This window comes from Phoca vitulina, unplaced genomic scaffold, assembly GCF_004348235.1.
Source record: "Phoca vitulina isolate PV1807 unplaced genomic scaffold, GSC_HSeal_1.0 scaffold59, whole genome shotgun sequence".
In the NCBI taxonomy this organism is placed as follows: domain Eukaryota; kingdom Metazoa; phylum Chordata; class Mammalia; order Carnivora; family Phocidae; genus Phoca; species Phoca vitulina.
In genome coordinates, this window is record NW_022589762.1 from 9,285,492 (window position 1) to 9,309,283 (window position 23,792).

A 23,792-nucleotide genomic window follows, 5' to 3' on the forward strand; every position below is an offset into this window, starting at 1 on the left:
TATAAGAAAATTCTCCTGGAGAACTTTAACAGCAAGAAGAGATTCATCTGTTTTGAGATAAGCTATAAACATGGTAGAAGGCTAGATGTGAAAAACTAGACCCCATATCTCATTTTATTTTTTGTTTGTTTTAAGTTACGGAACAAGATAGTTTATTTTTGAACTGTGTGGGAATATATAAAACAAAAAGAAAATTTCCTGGTTTCTCTTTCCACCACTCAATCATTTGAAACATGCTCATTTATTTGTTCTGATTTATTTTATTTTTAATAGATTTTTATTATTCATTTATTCAAGAGAGGGAGAGAGAGCATTATAGGGGGGGATGGGCAGAGGGAGAGAGAAACTCAAGGAGAATCCACCCTGATGGTGGAGCCTGATACATGACTCGATCCCAGGACCCTGAGATCATGACCTGAACCAAAGTCAGACGCTTAAATGACTGAGACACCCAAGCACCCCTCTTTCTTCTGATTTAAAAGACAGATAAAAATGAACGAAGTAAACTGGGCCAGTAATGAAAATATATTATTTTAATTGGATATTACAGTAGTTTCCTATGACTGGGTGGCTTAAAACAATGGAAATTTATTCTCTCCTAGTTTTGAAGGCTGGAAGTCACAAATCAAGGTGTGGACAGGGCCACTCACCCTCCAAGTGCTCTACCGGGCAACCTCTTGCCTGCCTTTCTCTTTGCTTGGTGTTCCTGTCTCTGCTTCCATCATCACATGACCTTTTCTCTTTTTCTCTGATGTTGTCTTCCCTGTGTGCATGCTTGTCTCTGTATATCTTCACCTTTTCTTATGGAACAACAGAAATACTGGATCAAGGGTCCATCCTACTCCAGGATGATCTCATCTTAACTTACATCTCAAGTACATCTGCAAAGACCCTATTTCCAGGTAAGGTCACATTCACAGGTGCCAGGGATTGGGACTTCAACATATCTTTTTGGGGGGCACAATTCAACCCACAACAGAGATAATGTGTATTTACCCTTTTGATGATTGCTGACAGCCAATTTTGCGAGACAGAGGCAATAATTTTCCTCTTAGAGCTCAGTGAACGTATAAAAGGTACTTTTAAACAAATTTTGCTTAAAGTGTTAATAAATAACCAAAATTCCTTTTCCTCCTCATTTATTTGACTTTGGAAAAGTATGAAATTCTTTTCCATAAAATATTTGTGAAGTATTAAGCAATTCAACTCAGGTTTGAGTAAAATGGTCTTTTTAGCTAATTTTCTTTTTTTTCTATATTCTTTTTTTTTTTAGTTTTTAGAGGTAGAATTTACTGATTCATCAGTTGCATTTAACACCCAGTGCTCATTACTTCAAGTGTCCTCCTTAATGCCAATTACTCCATCCCCCCACCCACCTCTCCTCCAACAACCCTTCTAGCTCATTTTCGTTACAGGTGTATTCCAACACCTTTGTGTTTCTCCATTTCTCCTCTACCTATCTACCTTTGGGAATATGTTCATCTGGGCAGTGACCCATTCAGTCACTCCTTTGTTTCACTGAGTGCCTGCAATAGTCATGGCACTGTGTTGAGAGAACAGGCTGCAGACAAGATACAGGTTTGGTTTTCAAAGAGGTCTGAGTCATAGATACAAGGGAAATAATTTTTTAAAGTCTAGAATTGTATAAGTGTGGAAGAGGGTAAGTGTGCTCAACCATTTGGTGAAGCATGAAGGAGAGAGCTGAGCTTTGCACAAAGGGCCTATGTATTTGGAGATCAGCAAAAACTTCCTCTTCCCTTTGCCTAAAAGGCGTACTCTTATAATGCAAATCTGAAATATTCTTTTGCTTCAAATCTTGCAATGGTTTCTATCAACAATTGAAAAATATTGTTGTAAAAAAAAAAAAGAAAAATATTGTTGTAGTCTTTCATTATCTTGTAATCTGATCCTTGCACATATCTTTTGTCTCCAGATACACATTGTTTTATGCTTTCAACTTATCATGCTATATATATTCATGAAGTTAATCTTCAATTTTAACTTTGTAGTTCAGTCCAAATTCAGAAAGTAAATCAAATTTAGAATTCACTTCATATGACTTGAATAAATGAAGATAAACTGTCTGAATAGGGAAGGCTAAATATTGTAAAAATATTGGCATTCATAATCATTATAAATTGATAAATAGTCAATGCAGCACTACATAGTACCCAGTGTGATTATGGGGATAATTAACTTGACAAAGTGTTTCGAAGTTTTACCTGGAGAAAATAATAAACAGTATTGCAAAAAAAAAAAAAAAAAAGATGAAAACAGAGAAATGAGAGAAACTGGCCATCGTAGTTATTATTTTTTTTTAAAAGATTTTATTTATTTATTTGGGAGGGAGAAAAAGAGAGCAAGCATGAGTGGGGGTGGGGGAGGGGCAGAGAGAGAAGGAGAAGCAGACTCCCCACTGAGCATGGTGCCCAGTGCGGGGCTCCATCCCAGGACCCCAGGATCATGACCCGAGCAGAAGGCAGCTGCTTGACTGAGTCGCCCAGATGCCCCACCATAGTCGTTATTAAAACATTTTATTAAGCCACAGAAATGCAAATATTTTACTTGTAACAAAACACATACAGGGTTTTATCACCCCAAATATCTCCCTAAACCAACGCCTTATAGTCATTCCAATCCCCCCTTGCCCTACCATCCCTAATCCCTGGAAACCACTAATTTTTCCCCATTTCTATAATTCTCTCATTTCATGAGAATAAAATGAATAAAAGGAATCATATAGTATGACCTCTTGAAATTGGCTTTATTTTCTTTTTCTTTTTTTTTTTTTTTTAAGATTTTTTTTTTTTTTTTTTTATAAATTTTTTTTTTTTTTTTTTGAGAGAGAATGAGAGACAGAGAGCATGAGAGGGAGGAGGGTCAGAGGGAGAAGCAGACTCCCTGCTGAGCAGGGAGCCCGATGCGGGACTCGATCCAGGAACTCCAGGATCATGACCTGAGCCGAAGGCAGTCGCTCAACCAACTGAGCCACCCAGGTGCCCCAAAATTGGCTTTATTTTCACCAAGCATAATGTTCTTGAAATCCATTCAAATTTTTGTGTAGATCAATAGTTTGTTCCTTTTTATTGCTGAGTAGTATTCCATGGCATGAATGTACCACAGTTAGTATAACCATTCGCCTATTAATGGACATTTTGGTTGTTTCCAATATTTGGAAACATTGTTTTCTTTTGTCTACCTTCCTGTGGGTTACTTGAACATTTTTTGGAATTCCATTTTGATTTATCTGTAGTGTTTTTAGCTCAGCTTTTCATATAGCTTTTATAGTGTTTGTAAAAATACTGCGGGGAATAGACACATACTTCAGAAGGGAAATATAATATTGATACAGAACAAAAGAAATGGTAGAAGTGTATATGTCATAAATTTATTCAACATCAAATTTTATATATTTCCAATTCCTGTCCCCTCTTTCTCCCACTATCTTCTCTCTCCTGATAAGTCTTTGTCCTTCGTTCCTGGAGAACATCATCTGATGAGGTCCACAAGTTTCCATTTTCAAGCATTTCCGTGTTCAGATTCTAAACAGTAGAATAAAAGATAGGAAAATTAAGGAAATTCTGTCATCTACTAAAGGAATAATGTTTTGTATTTTAATCATAAATATTTGAACTTAATAAATTTTAATTATTTTTAATGATAGGGCTGTTCTTGTTTTTTGTTTCCTATTTTAGAATGGAGAACTGAAGGTCTCACAAGTGTTATATGTTAGAAATGCACATTGTCGACTGGTGTAAAGGAAAATCTTGTAGATCACATCCCTCATGTTGTGCTATAGGGACAACTACAGGGAAAAGTTTCCTGACCTTAACCAGTATAAGTTTAGAAATATCCTAAAAAGGTCATAGGTGATAAATATATCACCACTGGGTATAGAATATAAACTAAATATTAAATGATTTAGTTTTTATATGTGGTAAATTCCTGGATTTGTCTGCAAACAAGTCACCCCAGACCCAGTAATTATACTTTACTTGCATTTTTTTCTACCAAGAAATTCTATAGTACATTTGAAATCGTTTAAGTTCCTAAATGATACACCATGGTCTTTATAATATGATAAGGATGTACTCAAGAAGCAACCATATATGGACAACTGATGTTTATTTATTTTCTTTATGTTGGCATTAGACTTCGCTGTTTATACCTTACCAGCACTGCAGGGATCCCTGTATTCTTCAATAGTGAATTCCCCTGAAACACAAAATGATAAGACAGAAAGAGTGAAGACATTCAGTAATAAGCATATGGGCAGTTAATTGTAAAATAACTGTGTAAGCTAGGAAAAAAAGAATAAAGACAGTTATGGAGCCAATGGAAACGAATGACTTCTGTACTAAACCATGCAGGACTAGTGGAGGGGGCAGTAAGAGAAAACTGGGCTTGGATACAGAAGTCAGGGGCAGGTTTCACAGATGGAAGGTTGTCTATCCATGGGATACTGTATGGCCCTCTTCACAGCTGTGTTCTCTTTATTGGAGTTTAACTTCCTCTCTGAACTGTTTCTCATTCCAGGAAAGAGTAGTTTTAACACTACCAGCATGTTATGATGCTGGTAAATTTCTAGTTCAAAGTCATGAGCAAATGGAAGAATTTCCTGATATATTACAGAGTTTCCCAAATTTTGTGAGACTACTCAAGGCACGAGTCAACAATGGATCAAATTTGGGGCACCTGGGTGGCTCGGTCAGTTAAGCATCTGCCTTCTGCTCAGGTCCCCCCATCCGACTCCCTGCTCAGCAGGGAGTCTGCTTCTCCCTTTCCCTTTGCCCCTCCTCCCAGATCATGCTCTCTCTCATGCATGCTCTGTCTCTCTCAAATAAATAAATAAAATATTTTTAAAAATGGATCAAATTTTAGGTCTCATATCACAAATCAGTTCTGAGGTGTTTTTTTAGTTATTGCTATTCTACTTATATTTCTGGAATATTTCACTCCAGAACAAACAACTTTATAGGAGAATTTAGAAAGAACCGATCCCCTTATTGCTTTATAAGAATGGTTCAAGACTAGTTTAGGGGGCACATGATTATCCAATGACTGTAAACTCACTTTTTCTTCTGGTGAAAGACTGTGGGATTTTGTTTGAGTTAAGGTGACCCTTTACCAGATTAGTCAGTTTTTTCCTTTCAAAACTCAGCATGTCTGAATCCCACTCACCTGTCTCGTAATAATCATAGGCTTTTACAGTAGCTGGTTTTAAATTGTCAACTTGGATGGCTTGTTCCACTGAGAAGGAGAAACTCACAATTTGGTTGGTTAGCTGGAGAGACAGGAAAACTGAATTGGAATCAAAGATTAACTTAGTTTCTAGTTCCCATCCTCTCTTCCTATGATATTATCAAACCTTATGGTTATGCTATCCATCTGTATCAAAACCTATGGAAAGAATGGGACATTTTGAGATTTGCATAATACACTCAATGGCAGATACAAGAAGGACAAAAGATGATTCTATGGACAGTCAAATGTAGTAAATTGAGCCTTGTTGACCAATCCAGGCTTCATTTCCCTCTACGGCTATTTTCTTCTCCTTCACTTGTGTGTGCAAAACGTTACCCAGAATCTGGATTGGTGTGTCCACTACTTCAGTAGTTTCTAGCAGAGTCACAGAATCTTACCTCTTCAAAGTAAATCAGGACATGGTTGGTGCTCACTTCAGTCTTTTGAATCTGAGGCTTTTCTTGGAGCTGTTGACCAAGAGTATAAGCCAGACATATGGGATGAGGAAATTCCAGGCTAAGAGCACTTTTCAGGTACTTATGATCTAACTGGCTGTTCATAAACATCCAAACTGCTAATTGTGATTTCTTTGAGAATAATAGTAATATTTATTAAACCCTTTCTCTATTATCTGTCATCTCTATCATCTATACCTATGTATCTCTGTATCTATCTGTCCATCTCTCTATCATCTATCTAGTCTATCTCTAACATATACATTTTCATGATGTATGAGAGAGAATTATCCTTTCCATATAAAAAGAAAAAAGGAAGAATATCACATTTATCATATGTATGTGCATATATGAGATATATTTTTATATTATACATATGTATATATATATTTCCCTTTTTAAAATATATGATAATTCAATACCTCTCCACATACCTAATGTCTCAAGGGCTGCTGGAGCATTATTAACCATGTCTATGACTTACGTCTTACACTGAGACCACATAATGGTGACACCCACTATTAAAATGATGGAAACACTCTAGAGAAGTAAGTGTGAGGGAGTAAACCTTTTGAAAACCCAATAAAATTGACAAGCATAAATGTCAGGATTTATCATGACTTTGCTATCTGTAAAGGATTTAGGCTTTACCTTTCTCACTGATGATTTCGTAGGTATGAAGCCTGATACCATCTTCACGTCAACAATGACCATGTTGGAGCTTGGTCGTTCCCCAGTATAACTATGAAGGCAAGGCACACGGACAAGGCATTCAAACAAAATTCTTTGGAGTTCATTCAAGACAGAAATTCCCCCTTCTCTATTATTTCTGGTGTTCCCTATCCTTAACTACCACTCAGCTTCCCTATCTATTCTATTTGTTTCTGCTATGCTTATTTGGAAAACCCATCATTATGAACTCACACTCTGCAGGTATGGCAACATCATATGCTCAACGTTAAGGTTTTTCAGTGTGAGTGAAGGAAATTTTCTTGTTAGTAAATATTGCAAGAATTCCATATTCATATTGTGTGACTTGAGACGACGGAGTTCCCCCGCAAAAGAAAATCAGTTGCTCCATATTCTACAAAAGGTCTTACCAACAAATGGATTTACCTAATGTTGATGTGAATCTGGAATTTCCTGTGAGCACGGACTCCATCACAATTCTTGGGGAGAGTATCAACCTTCAGAGTGAAGGGGACTTTCCCTTCTTTCTTGGGCAGGATGTTATATCTCAAGGATGTCTGAAACAAATGGAAAAAAAATCCTTTGTCATTGCACTCAAATAGTCTGTCTCTCTTTAGCGCACATTTCTTTTTCCATTTGGAGATTCATATCCAATTCTTGAGGCTTTTTCTCCTCATTTGTAGCATCCCCTAAACCCTGGAAGTCTCACCTGAAGATACACACATCCTGACCCTGACACGATCGTGCTGTATTCCCCTGGAATCTCTGGCAACCTGACCTCCTGCAGCAGCAGGCCATTGGCATAGTGGACTTGGAATTCTTCAAAGAACGTCTCTGAAGACTTGACAGTCACCACAGTTGCTTTCTCCCTTTTACTGAAAGTTGCTGCTCCATATTTGGACAGGGCTTGGAGAGCTACCACAGTATCCTGAAAAAAGATGGGGCAGAAATCACAGGAGTGCAGGTAACAAAATCATACTGGATGTAAATCATATCAATACCACCCTCTCTCAGAGTTATTTCATGACAAACACAGACCCGTTATTAACATAAACTATTCTATGTACTTTAGGGGGACATAAAAAAGTTTCCCCATTCAAGTAGTTTACACTATACATATGGAAATTAGACCCACACATTGACATAGAGCAAAAGCTATTTCAATAATTTAGAAATTTATATAATAATTTTTGTTGTAAACATTCAGAGAAAGGAAAAGAAGGCAGAGCTAGATTAGTAAGAGAAGACTTCCTCATGAGAAGGTGAGTAAGAAGACGTACTTGAAGAAGGTACCGTGAAGAAGAAATAAAATTATGTATGAATCATGAGAAAGGTTTATATAGACAGAAAGAGAGGCATCAGGGACTACCAGGGTGGGAAATATTATGTGGAGACATAGAAAAAGGAGAGAGCCAATTCCAGAAAAAGTGAAGGGATTAGCCTAATTAGATGGCAATATGTGTGTTTACTGGGGGAGAGTAAATATTTTGAATAACATTATTAGATAATTTTAGTCTTCGGATGGAAAAAAAAAGATTTACTTTATCAGGGAAGTAATTTTATGAAATATTGCATTAGGAAGATTGATTTATTTTCCATTTGGGGGTCGACTAAGGAAAGAAGATGTGAGAGACTGTACAGAGGGTTTTATTCAATAATGAATATATAAAATAATGAGGCTGGAACCTTTCTGGTGATGGAGGAATGGAGAAAGTATGAATTAGAAATATTGTCCGATCATTCAACTCCTAGAATATGGTTGTGTCTATACATGTATTAACATATTTATTTTTCTTCCTAGAGGCTCTCTCCACAGACCTGAGTGGAGGAGAAGCCCCCATTGGGGTTTTGTTGTTTGATGATCCATTTCACAATACGTGAGGCCACAGACAGGTCTTCTGAAGATGGGGCCGGCCAAGCAGTAAGATAGGCAAGAAGCACGTATGAAGTCATCTCCACTTCAACAGAAGGAGCCCGGGGTTGATAATAGAATGTCGTAACGTCTTCAACTTTCCCAGGACGCTGCCAGTGGATCGAATCCTCTTTGAAATAGAACAGGATGTGATCTTAAACTTAAAGAATGATCTTAATTAATTAATTAATTAATTTTAAAAGATTTTATTTATTTAATTGCGAGAGAGAGATCATGAGCAGGGGAGGACGGGTAGAGGGAGAAGCAGTCTCCCCACTGAGCAGGGAGCCCGACGTGGGGCTCGATCCCAGGACCCTGAGATCATGATCCAAGCGAAGGCAGACGCTTAACCCACCGAGCCCCCCAGGCGCCCGTCAATCACTGGTGATTTGGGAGGTGAATTGTGCAGTAGCAGCCCTTACCTTCTTTCACAGCGTCTTTGTCCAACGATTCAAGAAGCTCACTTCGCTTTGCCTGGTTTCCTGCTAGGGCAAAGGCATAGGCCAATAATGCCTTGGTATAGACAAGACTTCCTCGGGCCTCTGAGATGGATCCCCAGGCATTTTCCAGGCAGAACAGAGCATTGCGGACAACAGGGTGCTATAAGGCAGATGAAAAGAGATCTTTAGATAGCAGAAGCAGGCTAATGAATTGTCCACGGGCTAACACCAGATTAAAGGGCACAACGTGCCATGTAACATCACGGGCTCTGACCAGAGAATCATTTCCTCTGCAGCTTCCAAAGGGATCTGGTCTTTTATGGTCTAGTGAAATATACCAGAACTAAATAACATGAAAACCACAACTCATTTTCCTCAGAGAGTCATAGTTTCATGATTTGTATTCCTTATATTTGTGAGGGAGCTACAGGGACTGTGCTGGTACATACAGCGACAGGTAGTGGCATCTCCAGGAGAGCAACGGTGATGTAGGCAGAGAGTGTCAGTTCATCGTCTACCCCACCCTGTAAAGATCAGAGGCAGAGATACTCAAACACTCCAACATTCATTAGCCAGAGCTGGCTCATTCTACGTATCCCCCTGCACACTCTTCACTAGAAAGCATCTTTTCTTGTGCAACATTATTGATTTTTCCCCCTTTCCCCTCCACCCTCAAATTCTCGAATCTGTCCCAAGTCATTTCCCCTCACTTTTAGTAATATATTGGGTTTTTTTTTTTTTTTTGCACAGCATTTTATAATTTAGTAAAAAACTACTAATTTATTGTCAGATTTCAGAAGCTTTAGAGAGTACCATCCTTCCTCAAAGCTATGTCACCAAGATGTGAGGAATCAGCAGGACGCATTTTCTCCTCATTTTCTCCTCATTACATGTCACTATTTTCAGGGACTAGAACAAAATGAATGGCACTACCTTAATAGCATTATTTAGCAGTGATCCGGAGCGCTGGAAACAACCATTTTCTTTCTGTCTCTGTGAGAGCCAGGTGAGGGCATTGGTGATGTGTGACATCTCCACAAAAATGTGCGACCGGGCTTGAGCAAAGGACTTGAGCACAAATGCAGTGAGCCTGTCCAGCACAGGAGAGACAGACATGAGGACCATCTCACATTTAAAGCTCACTTTGGGCAACTGCATTCAGACATTGGTCTTCGCCATCCAGGGGAGGAAATTGTTGGGGAAAATCGGTGGGGAAATGACACTTGCACACTAAATATTCTTGTTTGTTCATCAAATATCTGAAATCCTTTTTTAAATCTCAACTTTATTGGTTTCTCCTGAATTGATGCTTTCCACTTTTTTTTTTTTTCTCACGAAATGTTTGCTGGAGCCTCCGAACCTTTCCATCACCCACACTGCGATTTCCTGAATGATTTTAATAACATCACAGTCTCTTGTGTCTTTTCCCTCTTCCTTTCCCTTAATGCACAGTATAGAAGCTTCTCCTACTACCATTTCACATTATAACACTTTCTGCCTTATATTTCCATTTGGGGGGATCTTTATTTTACTGCTATTTACTGTGCTATCACAGATGGCCTGCATTCATACACGAAATGGTGAGATCACACAGTAGTGATGACAGACATATGGATTTTTAAAGGGTAACACATTTCCATGAAAGAACTCCAGGTATCAGAGAATAATTATTCCCAGAATTCCAGAATAGAATGGATCTATAGCAAGCATGTGGAAATAATTATCTTACCAAGTGTTTCCCTGACTTCTGCCACTATGATCCCCAAAGGTGCTGTATGAACCATCACTGTGCTTATAATTCAACTGCCTTTGGTACCCTGAAGAAGAAATATTCGTAGATTTATGAAATAGCAGAGACGTTGGAGAATAAATCAGTTTTTTCCTCAATACTTGGATAGGAATCATAGGAAAACTACTATTTTATTAAGATGTCTCCAAGGCTTGATAATGCCATTGAATTTTCGGTAGTAGAGTGGGACATTTCATTGGTTGTCACAGCAACAGTGATTATGAAATCTTAACCAAAGGGATGCTGATTTGAGTTCACTGAGAGAGATATTTGGGAAATCAATTAAGATTTCTCCTTTTGGGATTATTGCTCACCACTGATGAGGTAGCTGATGGCTTTGGACTTGATAGTCTCTGTCAGCTGTCGTGTCTCATTCAGATAGTTCAGAACATAGATGTTAGGGACAAAAAGGACCATATTTTGCTCTCCACAACCATACGGCATCTGGAGAAGATTATGAAGATTTTGCATTGCAGAGCCTAATATGTCACCTGGGGAGTGAAAGACATTAAAAAAATCAGAGGAAGAGTGCCTGGGTGGCTCAGTCATTCAAGTGTCCAACTCTTGGTTTCTGCTTAGGTCATGATCTATCTCATGGGTCATGGGATCGAGCCCTGCGTTGGGCTCTGTGCTCAGCAGGGAGTCTGCTTAAGAATTCTCTCCCTCTGCCCTGCTCCTCCCTCTACTCGCTAGCACGGGCGCTCTCTTTCTCTCTCTCTCCCCCTCTTTCTCTCTCTCTCAAATAAATAAATAAATCCTTAAAAAAAAATCGGAGGAACGCAGAGCTGGTTTCTGTTGGGATAGGAAGATAGATTACTAGCTAAATGAGAGGTCAAATCACGTATGGAGGGAAGGACAAGAAAGCATAAGAGCTGAAGAAAAACAAGAAATAGAAAGGATAGAGAAAAGTGGGACAAAGAAAGTCGATGATTCCAGGATGGGAAAAACAATGGCTGGGCACATCTTTTCTGATGAACCGCATGTCTGGTAAAAACCAACTGTTTTCAAATCTATTAGGAAGCATCACCACCTAGTCAATCTCTGAAGATGAGGGCACAGAGAAGTGACCCTTTTTACTCTTTCGAGTATGTCAAGGTATAATAAGTAGCACAACATCTATTCAACCCCCTTTCTGACTAATATACAATGCGATTCTTAGCTTAGCGCTCTTTCTCTCAATCCAATGCCTACAGCCAAAGTCTTCATTAACTGTGGATGGTGAGGCTGCATGCACTAGAGTAATGAGATGGACAGCTGCTTGCCTTGGGCTGGCAGACTCACCCAAAACCGAATATGTCGCCCTGGCAGATCCTTCAACCACATCTGAAGGAACTTTTAGTGACAACTTTTCAGATACACCAGTTTCTAATGAAAGAAGACAAATATATATAAGGGAAGGAAAAAAATGAGAGAAATATTCTATTTTTTTGAAATTTTTCCTCTTTTTGATCAAATTCCAACCTCTTATGTCTCTTGATCATTCTATAATTTCTTTGATGCAGTCTGATTTTCTCCTAAAGTCATGATTCATCTCGCAGTGAAGTTCATATTAATATATGTTGGTGCTAAATTTTTACAGATTTCCTTATAAGCATATACCTTATGTTATGCTTATTTCTTTCCCTTCATTGTTTATGTTAGTACTTATTATTAGTGTTTTTTGAAAATAACATTCATGTCATAAATATGTGTTAAGTGTGTGCTATATGCCAAGTTCTGTTTTAAGTGCAATGATAAACAATTTTCAAAAAAATTTCCTGACTTACAAGTTTTCACTTTAATGGGAGTAATAAGATAACAAATAAATATTTAGTATGATAGATGCTAATAAGTTCTATAGAGAAAATTAAAGCAGAGTGTTTATATGGATGAGCTAGTAAGACAGAGCAAATCAGAAAGTGTAGGGTATGGGAAGCAGGTTCCCCTCTTTGATAAAACAAAATCAGAGGTGACTGGAGACTTTATGTATGTCAAGGAGTAAGATTTATAGATATCTGAGGGAAGAGACTTCCAGGAAGAAGGAACAAAAAGTGAAAAGATTTCAGAGATTAGAGCATGGTGGCTGTGTTGCAAGACCAATCTAGGAGTCCGGTGTGGCCAGAGGAGGGTGAGTAAGGGAGAGAGTAATAGGATATGAAGTCATGGCAGTAGCGAGGGTTTGGAGGGGACATTGGAGACATAGGCTTTAACTTTCAGGGATGTGGGAAACTCTTGGAAGATTTGAACAGAAGAGGCACATGATCTGAAATGTGCTTTAAATGATTCCTCTTGCTGTAGGGGATCAAGGAAAGATGACCAGGAGACCAGTTAAGAGGTTATTGAGAAGATCCAAGAGAGAAAAGACTAGAGTAGAAGTGGACATGGTGAGAAGTGGGAAGATTCTGGATATAATGTGAAGGTGGAACCAACTAGATTTGAAAGTAGATTGGGTGTGGAGTATAAGAGAAAGAACATTGTAAAGGATGACTCCAAAGTTTTTATTTCAAGCAAGTAAAAAAACCGAATTTCCATCATCTGAGATGGAGAAAATTGTAGGAGGAGTGGGTTTGTGGGGACCAGCAGAAGAGCAGTTTTGAACATGCTAGTTTGAGATGCCTATTAGCCTACAGGCCTGTAAGTGGAGATGATTATGGGCAACTGAATACACGAGTTCGAGTTAGGAAAGCAGTGTGGACCCAAGTTGTATATTTTGTGGTCTCCAGTACAAAGTTGTTATTCGAGTTCTGTTACTAAATGAGATTATCAAGGGAAGGGATGCTTCTAGAGAGGAGAGATCTGCACACTGAACATCATCCTCAAGATGATTCTAGATGGTGCAGAGTTGAGTATTTTAAAGGTAATTTTTATATGATTATATTAATGGTATTAGTAAAATATTGGTTTCCTATATATGTTGGTGACCTGAAGTTCTTCTTCAAGTAACTTACACAAGTAAATTAAACTTGAGTACCTTTAAACTATTAATTGAATAATAAATAGTACTATTGCCACATAGATATTTTAATACTTCAAAAATTGTTTAGGAGGAAGTTTGAAAAACACAGGGATATTGGAAAGAATCCTATTCTATGGTCATCAACTTTAGTTCTCATTATTAGCCAGGAGCTTTTAGGTAAGTCTTTTAACTTCTATAAGCCTTCATCAGGAAAAGACTGTTCTGAATCAAATATCGTTAGATTTGCACATGGGAGAGTACACTATTTTTTTTTCCAGAGGAAAACATACCACAAAGAGCATTCTAAAATTATACACTTTGGCAAGTGGCTTAACATGCGAATTTTGTCTATTTTTGACACTTACCTGAAGCACAGAGGAGTGTGTTGAAAGTTTCTTCCTTTTCTATTCCTTCAGGCTTTATATTGAAAAAAAAGTGAAAAAAGAAGGTCATACTGAGTGTATAGGAAAAAAAATCAATCACTTTAAAGTAGAGAGAAAACGTTAGTAAGAAGCTGAGTTGTAGATACATCTGTATTTTGAGGAGTGAAATGTCACTGTCACAGACATATTATATAATGCTATATAATATAAAAAGGGCTCTGAGACTCAGAGAAAGTTTATCGGCATACCTCAACTAATAAGGGCTTGATTACGGTATCCTTCCGTCGAAGTGCTGGGACTCTTGGCACCTCGTTGCCACACAATTCCTGAGACTTCAGGGCTTCCACAGTAGCTGTGAAATTCACCTTTCCTGGGGAATAAGATTCTTAATGAGTTAAACAGTGATTCTATATTGCATGGTTTATCTTTTCAAGTGTCTCCTATATTGCATATCATTTTCTTTCAATGCATCATTGTTGAAGGAGGAGGAAAAAAACATGTATCTGGATCAGAGCAGAAAGCACATCATTACAACATAGGAAGTAGGATTTGTCAACAACTTTACCACTTACCCAGTGACTCTGGGGTCACAGCCCAGGACATAGTTTTCTGCCTATTTCCACAAACACAGGGAGTTTCTTCATTCTTTTTCACTAGGTCCGCTGACTTGTCAGGAAAGGCTTCCAGCTGCACACGGACCTGTCCCCCATACCCACGCACAAGTTTGAGAAAGAACACAGGTCGAGGGACGATGATGGGTCAAGGAGCTTCATGGGACAATGGAAACTAATTGAGAGGCTTTGAGAAATTGTTCAAACAAGGTAAATCCTGTCCAACGCTTTGTAGTTTAATGTTGCCAATAGGGAACTGAAAAACCGAGAAGAATTGAGATATTCCCAGGGTTTAGGCTTGTGCCAACACAACGAAGAGATGTTTGCTTTAGTCAGAGTGAAAAATAATCAGGTGGAAATGATGTCTGAATTTAGGAATACACAGAAAAAATAAAGCCCCAAATGAATATAACCTTACCACCTTGGACCAGTCAGGGAGCTTTGCTCTTAGCAACTATTCCGTTCCCAAATTAGGCTACATCATTCTTCAGCTATGATTTGCTGGGAGATTACCTAGGAGACCCGGATATTAAATGGCAACTGTGCGTCTCCCTTCCACTTTTGCTCACTCCCAGAGAAGTGCCCTTACCCGAATGCAATGGGACAAATAGTTGAACACGGTGGCTTTGAGCGTAAAGGCTTCTCCTCGCACCACAGAGTAGGGGAGAATGAGTTCCAGGAAGAAGGGCTGGAACACTTGAAGAGAGATGACGGGGGAGAGGCCCAGCCCTGTCGATCCGGACAAGCAGAGTGCGCTAGCCTTCCACTCCGTGATGGTGTCAGGGACATTCACTGCCAACTCATTTCTACCTGATGAACTAGAGAAAAGAATAAGAGGAAGCCTTTGTGAGTCAATCCTTTTTTTAGCACGGACCCAAGCTGATTGTGGAGCATGCTAACCTAGTAACCCAGTATGGTCAATACTAAACCTGATCCTAGATTCAGCACTCCTAGCAAAGTCTCTGAAAGTTTTCCTTTCCTTTTGGGGGCAAGGGTAGTTTCCCACTTGGCATGATTTTAGATATCTCAGGACCAAATTAGAAAAAAAAAAAATTGCATTGTTGAGCTATGAGATCAATGAACTATGAACCTAAATGTTTACCAGAAAGAAGTGGAGCAGAACCGCAAGGCTCAGGAACATCAGAATCATGGAGGATGAGTCACATCTCTTCCTAAACGAAATCCTGGGCAACACACAACTTACTCGAGTGGCACCAAGTCCCAGATCCAGGTCTCAGGGAAGTACTTCCGGACCGTCTCTTTCACTTCCACAGCTGAAGGATTCTCTCTGATGAACATTGGATAAACTGCTCCTTCAATACCACGTGCTAGAGGAAGGGCTGTGGCAGAACAATATGAAGGGCCCAATGTAAGCCTCATTTTTATCATGAATTTCTAGTTGCCTAGTTCTCGAGTAGAACAAGGTCGTTTGCTCAGGGAATATTTATTACTGGAACAGCTTAATCTACCAGCTTGTGACTTTGTTCATTTATCTATTTGTCCTCTAGGAAAGTTAATCCTGTTGCTTCTTCAAAGAGTCTGGAGGTAAATGTATTTTCCTCTAGACATGAAAGCAAATGCAGCTCTCTAGAAGCTGATTATTCAATGGGTAACGGGAAGAATAAAGAGTAACTTAATACACCAAATATTCTTTTTATGCTGAAAGAATGATCACGTATTCTCCATTTGCAGTGAAGATCAAACAAGAAGAATGAATAGGAGCTACAGCAAGAGGATTTCAGAAATGCTTTTTTATTTTATGGTGATTGAGATACAGACAGAAACTCTAGGATACAGTAAAGTATGTGTTATAGACAGCAGAGACTCAATAAAGGACAGAAAATGAACTTTAGATTGGCCAAAGAAGACTTCACCAAAGTAGACTTTTAGATGATCATTGAAGGATGAGAAACAGAGGAGAATGGAAGAGGTATTTGATGGAAATGGCTCTGTTAATACACACGCAGAGGTCAGAAGGGATGCTCCACGGAGAAAATCGAGTAGGATGTCTATTTTAAGGCTGTGTTGAGTAAATAGTAGATGTAATTATATAATAAAACTCCATGAAGATTAGGACAAATAAATTAGATCTGTTATGGTAGGAGTTAGCCTGATTTAAAAAAAAAAAGTGATACTCTAGAGATCAGAAGATAGGGAGCACAGGTATAAATATATAAATAGAAATGTGACATATATATATTTTACATATATATAAAATAATATCATAGGACATGCTTTTTTAAAACCTTAAGGACAGTAATTCTATGAATTCTGGAAATAGTGACCATCTATGAGAAATAAGTGACATGATAAAAGCCATGTTTAAGTGTGATAATGCCTTTCACAGTATTCAGGACAGATTGAAGTGGAGAAAGACTGGAGGCAAGAAAGGTAAGTTAGGGTGGTTTTTAAGTCATTTCCTTATGAAATAATGAGGCACAAGACTAAGGTGGAAATGAAAAGGAAAGGATGGATAGGTGACAAATACAAATGCAAAATTTGCTAGAGCCTTACAGAATATGTGGGATAAGAATGCAATGATGGGGGTCCCTGGGTGGCACAATCGGTTAAGCATCTAACACTTGGTTATCATTCTGCTCAGGTTGTGATCTCAGGGTTGTGAGATGGAGCTGTGCTGGGCTCCATGCTCAGCGAGGAGTCTGCTTCTCCCTCTCCAGCTGCCCCTCTCCCTGCTTGCGTGGGACACCTCTCTCTCTCTCTTGCAAATAAATAAATCTTTTTTAAAAAAAGGAATGTAATGATGGTACTCTGTTTTCAGGTTTTCTGGGTCATTCTATGAACATGTTTTCCCTTAGAATTGGAAAGAAAATACACCCTTGGTATTAAGAGGGATATGAAAATAATGTAATAGTGCTTTTCAAGTATTTCTTTAAAAAACATACTATTATTGGAATCATAATTCTATTTTCTTCTTTTATAGTCACACATACACTCGGTAACTTTGTTGTTGTCACTTTGATTTTAGATTGGAAGAAACTGAACCTTTGAAAGTTTAAGTGAGTCTGTGAATTTTCAAAGTTCCATATGTCCTACCATGCAGGAATGTGATGAGAACATGTCCCTTTGCTCTTAGCACAGTACTCTTTTTTCTGTACACAGAATTTTCTTTTTCTTTTTCTTTTTTCTTTTTTTTTGTACACAGAGTTTTCTTTCTGTTGAGGGAATATTCTCAGTTACTCCTCTGTTGCCAACTAGAACTTTATTCTTTGTCTTCTTAGGTAAATAATTTCTACTGTATTAAAGTATTTCTACTGTATTAAAGTATGTGTTTATTTTTAAGAAACACTTTATACCAGCACATTTCTTTTTAGGAAGTAGGATTAGTAGATATTCAAACATGCAGTGAGAAATTTCTCTAGGTCTGACAGCAATCGAAAAAAATACTCAGAATCTTTTCAACTTTCCCTCATTTCCAGGTATACCTGAAACACACTAGGAGACTAGTAGTATATCTGCTAAAAGTTGGATTATTCTATTTTGTCCAATATATCAAAATCTCTTTGATTTTTATAAAAGAATATGACACAGATGATAAATATCCATATGATCCTTCGTATTTCTCAGCCTCCCTTGCAGTAAGGGCAGATGTGATATATGCCTTTTCCACAGCTGACCAAAAAAAGTCATGTGCGAACCAACTCCTTTCCCATGGTAATGACCTTCAATGTCACATTGGAGATGGAGTCACAAGGTGAAAGCAGAACGGGTATCCCCGACTCACTGGTAACGAGCTGCTCCGGACAGCTACTGGACTCAAAAGCAGTTTTGTGTGAGCAAAAAATAAAGCTGTCATACGCTTAGTCACTGGGATGTGGGGGTTTGTTTGTTACTGCGGTATAGTCTGTCTTATCCTGACCAATGTAGCTGATGAAACCACCTGGATAAGGAGGATTTGAAATAGCAAGATCATTGAAGGCTAGGACAAAATGACAGTCAATTTTGATCTCAGAGAGAGAGAGAGAGAGAGAGAGAGAGAAAAGAAAGAAACAATAATTGCTTTAAAAATCCCATTTTTGGGGGGCGGTGGAGATGTTATTTGGAGAAAACTTACCAAGAAGTTGCTCTAGAGTCACAACATTTATATGCAGAAAAACATCATTTTTTTCCTATTATCCTAGCAGGCAAATAAATCTCACCGTTACTTCCTACATAGGGCATAGGCATTCCTGGACGCGTCAGAAGCAGCTGACAATGCGGCTTGTGGATTTCTGAGTTGGTAAAAATATTTAATCCTGCAGACTGGACGAAAAAGAACTATGAAAGCATACTGGCAATCCAATCTTGAGAGTGGAATATTGCCTTACATTTGGACTGTAGGGGCCAAGGGCAGGCTGCCCCCAAATGTCCCACATGGCATATTGATTATTTTGAGTTGAAGTTATTCGGGAGACAGCTGGTGCAAGGACACTCAGTGCCTCCTCTGTCCCCCTCACAGCAGGAAACACATCTCCCACATGAGAGATACCCTCCCTGTACAAAGAACGAAAAAAAAAAAAAATCCTTATCACCAGAGATAGAAACTTTAAAGCCAAGAAACCTGTAGAAACAAGCCCTGTTATTTTTGTTTTCTAATCTACGACCTCAACCCAAATTCCACTTAGAATCCTAAAGCTCCCAAACATCTGTTTTCCTTATCCTGTCAATCTGTCCTAAATTCATTGTGTCTTTGTCTAAAAAGTATAAGAACCAGGAGCTTGTTCATTTCTTTAGGTCTCGGTTTCATTATTGGGCCTTTGTGAACATGTAATTAAACTATTTTTTTCTCCAGTTAATCTGTCTCATGTAAATTAATTCTTAGTTCAGCCGGAAGACCCTGAAGGAGGGTAGAGGAAAAATTTTTCCTTCCCTACATTATCACACTTTCATATTATTATGAACAGAGCTCATAGGACCCTTGTGAAAATTCCACACAATAGGGAACAGAGCTATTTTATAAATAGGAAAACAGATTCACAGAAAGTCCAGTTCATTCAGTTAGTGAACAGAAGTTGGGATCAGAACTCATGTCTTCTGATTCCTATTTCTGAATTTTGTGTGCTATAAGCTGATGCCCCTTTATATTTTGCATCCAAGAAACTAAATATTTTACACTAGGATGTTTATCTTCCCTTTCTTTTCTCCCCCCAAACAAATATAACGTGTGTGTGTGTGTGTGTGTGTGTGTGTGTGTGTATCTCATGGCTTTACTGTACAGAGTAATTTGTTTCTTTTCATTTGAAATTATAGGGTTGCATATTGGAGATTTTTCTTCACGGTCTTAGTAAAATTGGCTTTGTTCATGTTTTATTGGAAAATATATACCTTTCCCTGAATCTCTATACTCAGCTCAGCTCTTTCATAATTTATTCTTACCTCCTCTCTTCCTTGTTTTAAGTATCTTGAATCTCTGCACCCAAAACGGACATGCAGATGCCTACAGTATAACCTGATTCCTACAGCCCACCTGGTCCCAACTGTCTTTTTCTTCAATAGTAGTCACAGGTAAATACTACTTGCTGTCTTATCTCAGAGTACTGGGAAATTGTAGGACATCGGGCACTGCCCTGAGTGGCAGGACACTGTCCGTAGTGACATGACATGGAATAGGGAGAAAGACATCAGAAATACATGTTTAAAGATTAAACATTTAGCTAGTAAACCTAAAAAGTCCTCTTCCTATCCCTACCACCAACTAATTGATGATTCTGGAGGCTCCAGAAGAGGGAGATTTAAATTGCCGTCTGCCGCGCTGCAGAAGAATGACATGTTTTCCTCAAAGTATAAAGAGAGTGGTTAGTCCTTCCAGTGGTGATAAGATTTAATCTCACAAACCGGATAAACTCTCCTTGCATAACACTGCCTCATTACAGTTAATCTCAAAGATAAACATTTTATCTAATAGACCCGTAATGCCAGAGTGCCTACCCAAGTTTTGTAAATCTTTTCTTCTGAAAGGCTACTTCCAAGTTTTCCGGAAATTTTGCTGTACTGAAGATGATGAAAGTATTATACTTTGTGTTTTCAGTCATTTATTCATTCAATATGTATTTATTGTGCAAAAGGCTGCTTGCTATAAGGCTGCTAATAAGGTATTCACTTGCCAAGGACAGCAGAGGTACTATGGAAAATGTTTGGTTATTCTCACATACTAGAATCTCTGACAGAGGCTGAGAGGAGGATATGACAGTAGTAAACGGCTTTGGGATCAACTTGGTTAAGGTTGTGGTCTCTAAAAGTACACCCTTTGTTCTTTAAAGAGCCAGATAAATTGGTGATTGAATATCTGTATGTATACAAAGTTCTCCATTCCTCTGAGGGTTCAGTATTTCTCTGTTAATTTTAGCTTTGTTTTAGGGGGCACAAAATCAGATTCTAGAGCTTAGAAATCCACTTGTTCTCCATTTTAACAAAGACTTAAAACTCGGTTTTGGTTATATTTTCAGGCCGATGAATTACCTCAAAAATACTGTAAACATCATCATCATCCAGGATCCGTTTTGGTGTGTAAACGATTCCATTGTGAATTATGTCCTCTGCATTGATACATTGCTCATCATCTTTGTTCAGGGGACCTCCATATCCAACGCTAAGGACACTCTTTACTGGTAGCAAATTATAGACCTACAATATTGAGAGAACAAAGGGAAAACTCTTGTTTTATTTTTTAATTTTGTTTTGTGTGATAATGTTCAATTTGAGATTTAAAAGATTGTGGTGTTTATTTAATACTCCCATGCCAACACTATAAAAAGGAACACAGACAATCATGCGGAGATAATGAAAGTTATGGATCCTAATCCTGCTGTTGTACAAGAGAAATGAATACATAGAGAAATCAAATTAATTGACCAAAGTCTCAGAGCCCATTTTGGTTGAGTAAGAATTAAACTGAAGTCTCCCGTGTCCTAGCCCAAATGCATTCTTTTAAAAGGAAGTCGAGGGGCTTCTGGGTGGCTCAGGTCATGATCATCTCAGGGTCATGAGATCAAGCCCCACATTGGGCTCCACGTTCGGGGAGTCTGCTTGAGATTCTCCCTTTCCCTCTGTTCCCCTCCCCTACTTGCATGTGCACTCTCTCTCTCTCAAATAAATAAATAAATCTTTAAAAAGAAAGGAAGCAGAAAATGTGAACAGTACAGAGAAGTGTGATGAGAGAACAAAAGCCACTCATAATCCCATCACTCAGAAATAATCACTGTAAATTCTTGATTCATTTCTTTTCCCACTTTATAAAATGATTAAGTTGTTTTTAACTCTTACTAAGTGTTTTGTTTGTTTGCTTTAGTGTACTGTTTCAGGACCAACTTTAGCTTGAGAAAAAACTAGGTGCACAGGCAACCGAGAAATAAACCAACTGCAGTTGACTTTTTGCCGAGAGCCTAGTGTCGGGCCACCTGCTCAGTCACATAGTACCCAGGCCATTAAGCAAACACTGGCCTCCGTGCAGACCTCCTAATCTGGCTGCGTTCATCTCTTATCTATGTTACTACAATAACCTACTAACTATTTCTGTTCTTTCATCCTTGCTCTCATCCTCTCAGCAGAAAACAACATCTTCTTAACAGAGAAACTGAATTGTCACTCTGCTGTTTAAAACTCTTCAGATTTGGGACGCCTGGTTGGCTCGGTGGTTAAGTGTCTGCCCTGTGATCAGGTCATGATCTTGGGGTCTTGGGATCGAGCTGTGAACTGGTCTTCCTGCTCAGCGGGGAGCCTGCTTCTCCCTTTCCCCCCCTGCCCCCACTCGTGCTCTCTCTCTCTCTCAAATAAATAAATAAAATCTTAAAAAAAAATAAAAACAGGTGGCGCCTGGGTGGCTCAGTCGTTAAGCGTCTGCCTTCGGCTCAGGTCATGATCCCGGAGTCCTGGGATCGAGCCCCGCATCGGGCTCCCTGCTCTGTGGGAAGCCTGCTTCTCCCTCTCCCACTCCCCCTGCTTGTGTTCTCTCTCTCGCTGTGTATCTCTCTCTGTCAAATAAATAAACAAAATCTTTAAAAAAAAAAAAAATAAAATAAAAAAAATAAAAACAAAAATAAAAACAAAAACTCTTGAGATTTACCATAGCATTTACTGTCAACTCCAAATTCTGCTCCAGGCTAACAAAGCTCGTCACAATCTTCCTTACTTTCCATTTTACTTACAGTCTCTACTATCCTTCGCCCCCCACCCCCCACTACATATTAGGCCATTACCTTTTCCTTTTAGAGCACTCCAGTCTTAGTGTGACCTCAAGACCTACAGGCACGCTGCTCTCATTCTTTTTCATGCCTGCCCCTAGCCCTTTGTTTCCTGACCCTCTAAGAGGACACTCCTAATCACTATTTCAAAAAATGTCCAACTCGTTTTTTCTTTATGTCAACATTTTTTTTTTTGTTCCTTCCATTATACTTAGCAGAATTTGGAACTATTACATGTTTATTTGTTTCTGTTGCTTGTTTGTTTATTTTAATACCAAGTAAGACTGTAAGCCTAAGATGGTCAAAAAACCACGTCTGATTGTTTACCAATAGAACTCCTGTTCCCAGAGCAGGCTCCAGCCTCTAGTCAAGATGCAGTGAACATTTGTTAGATAAATAAAGGGACGATGAAAGTAAACTACAGGGCTTATTGGAAAGTGCTTCGTTACAAGAGGCATCTCTAAAAGACAAGTTTGAATGGAAACTCTCTTTTGTCCATATTTCAAAGCAGTGAGTAAGTGCCTGGATTTTAAGGAAAGCTTAAAAATCGGGCATTTCACAAACTATCTTGAAACGTGGTGCATTAAAGGTGACATCAAATGAGAAATTTGATTCCAATTCCACCCTTAAGATAGATTTTTGGCCTGCTCTTTCTGTAGTGGCTTGATCTATCCTAGCTGAGTTTTCTTCATTCTTAAAATTAAGGTAATAATACCCACCTTAAAGAGCTATTCTTCATGTATTCATTCATTGACAATGTGTTGAGTATCTTTTTTTTTTTTTTAAGATTTTATTTATTTATTTGAGAGAGAGAGAATGAGAGAGAGCACATGAGAGGGGGGAGGGTCAGAGGGAGAAGCAGACTCCCTGCCGAGCAGGGAGCCCGATGTGGGACTCGATCCAGGGACTCCAGGATCATGACCTGAGCCGAAGGCAGTCGCTTAACCAACTGAGCCACCAGGTGCCCTGTGTTGAGCATCTTTTATGCAGGAGGTACCGTGCCAGGCAGGGAACGCGGCAGGGCAGCCATGTTGCTCCCTCACCGAGATTGTATTATAACAGAGAATGAAGCGAGGTGAGACCTGTGAAGCCCTTTGTGCAATGTCTTTTGTGGAACTGAACCTAATTCCATCTCATACATAACTTACTACGCTAT

General features: G+C 38.8%; 1 protein-coding gene across 1 annotated transcript in view; it reads right to left on the minus strand.

Annotated features, from left to right (window-relative positions):
- Nucleotides 1–3,271: 3,271 nt before the first annotated feature.
- Nucleotides 3,272–23,792, minus strand: part of LOC116623539 (pregnancy zone protein-like) — a 44,629-nt gene continuing 24,108 nt past the window's right edge. Inside the window, exons 16-38 of the mRNA XM_032390759.1 lie at nucleotides 20,916–21,080; nucleotides 18,617–18,719; nucleotides 18,311–18,396; nucleotides 17,514–17,598; nucleotides 15,664–15,799; nucleotides 15,049–15,277; nucleotides 14,421–14,547; nucleotides 14,097–14,218; nucleotides 13,831–13,882; nucleotides 11,812–11,895; nucleotides 10,845–11,021; nucleotides 10,471–10,558; nucleotides 9,675–9,831; nucleotides 9,191–9,265; nucleotides 8,724–8,901; nucleotides 8,208–8,431; nucleotides 7,099–7,317; nucleotides 6,816–6,946; nucleotides 6,351–6,441; nucleotides 5,643–5,711; nucleotides 5,182–5,284; nucleotides 4,174–4,215; nucleotides 3,272–3,542 (exon numbers count right to left, since the gene is read on the minus strand). Of these exons, the coding sequence (XP_032246650.1) occupies nucleotides 3,520–3,542; nucleotides 4,174–4,215; nucleotides 5,182–5,284; nucleotides 5,643–5,711; nucleotides 6,351–6,441; nucleotides 6,816–6,946; nucleotides 7,099–7,317; nucleotides 8,208–8,431; nucleotides 8,724–8,901; nucleotides 9,191–9,265; nucleotides 9,675–9,831; nucleotides 10,471–10,558; nucleotides 10,845–11,021; nucleotides 11,812–11,895; nucleotides 13,831–13,882; nucleotides 14,097–14,218; nucleotides 14,421–14,547; nucleotides 15,049–15,277; nucleotides 15,664–15,799; nucleotides 17,514–17,598; nucleotides 18,311–18,396; nucleotides 18,617–18,719; nucleotides 20,916–21,080 (2,766 nt within the window). The 3' untranslated portion in view covers nucleotides 3,272–3,519. The remainder of the gene's footprint in view (nucleotides 3,543–4,173; nucleotides 4,216–5,181; nucleotides 5,285–5,642; nucleotides 5,712–6,350; nucleotides 6,442–6,815; nucleotides 6,947–7,098; nucleotides 7,318–8,207; nucleotides 8,432–8,723; nucleotides 8,902–9,190; nucleotides 9,266–9,674; nucleotides 9,832–10,470; nucleotides 10,559–10,844; nucleotides 11,022–11,811; nucleotides 11,896–13,830; nucleotides 13,883–14,096; nucleotides 14,219–14,420; nucleotides 14,548–15,048; nucleotides 15,278–15,663; nucleotides 15,800–17,513; nucleotides 17,599–18,310; nucleotides 18,397–18,616; nucleotides 18,720–20,915; nucleotides 21,081–23,792) is intronic.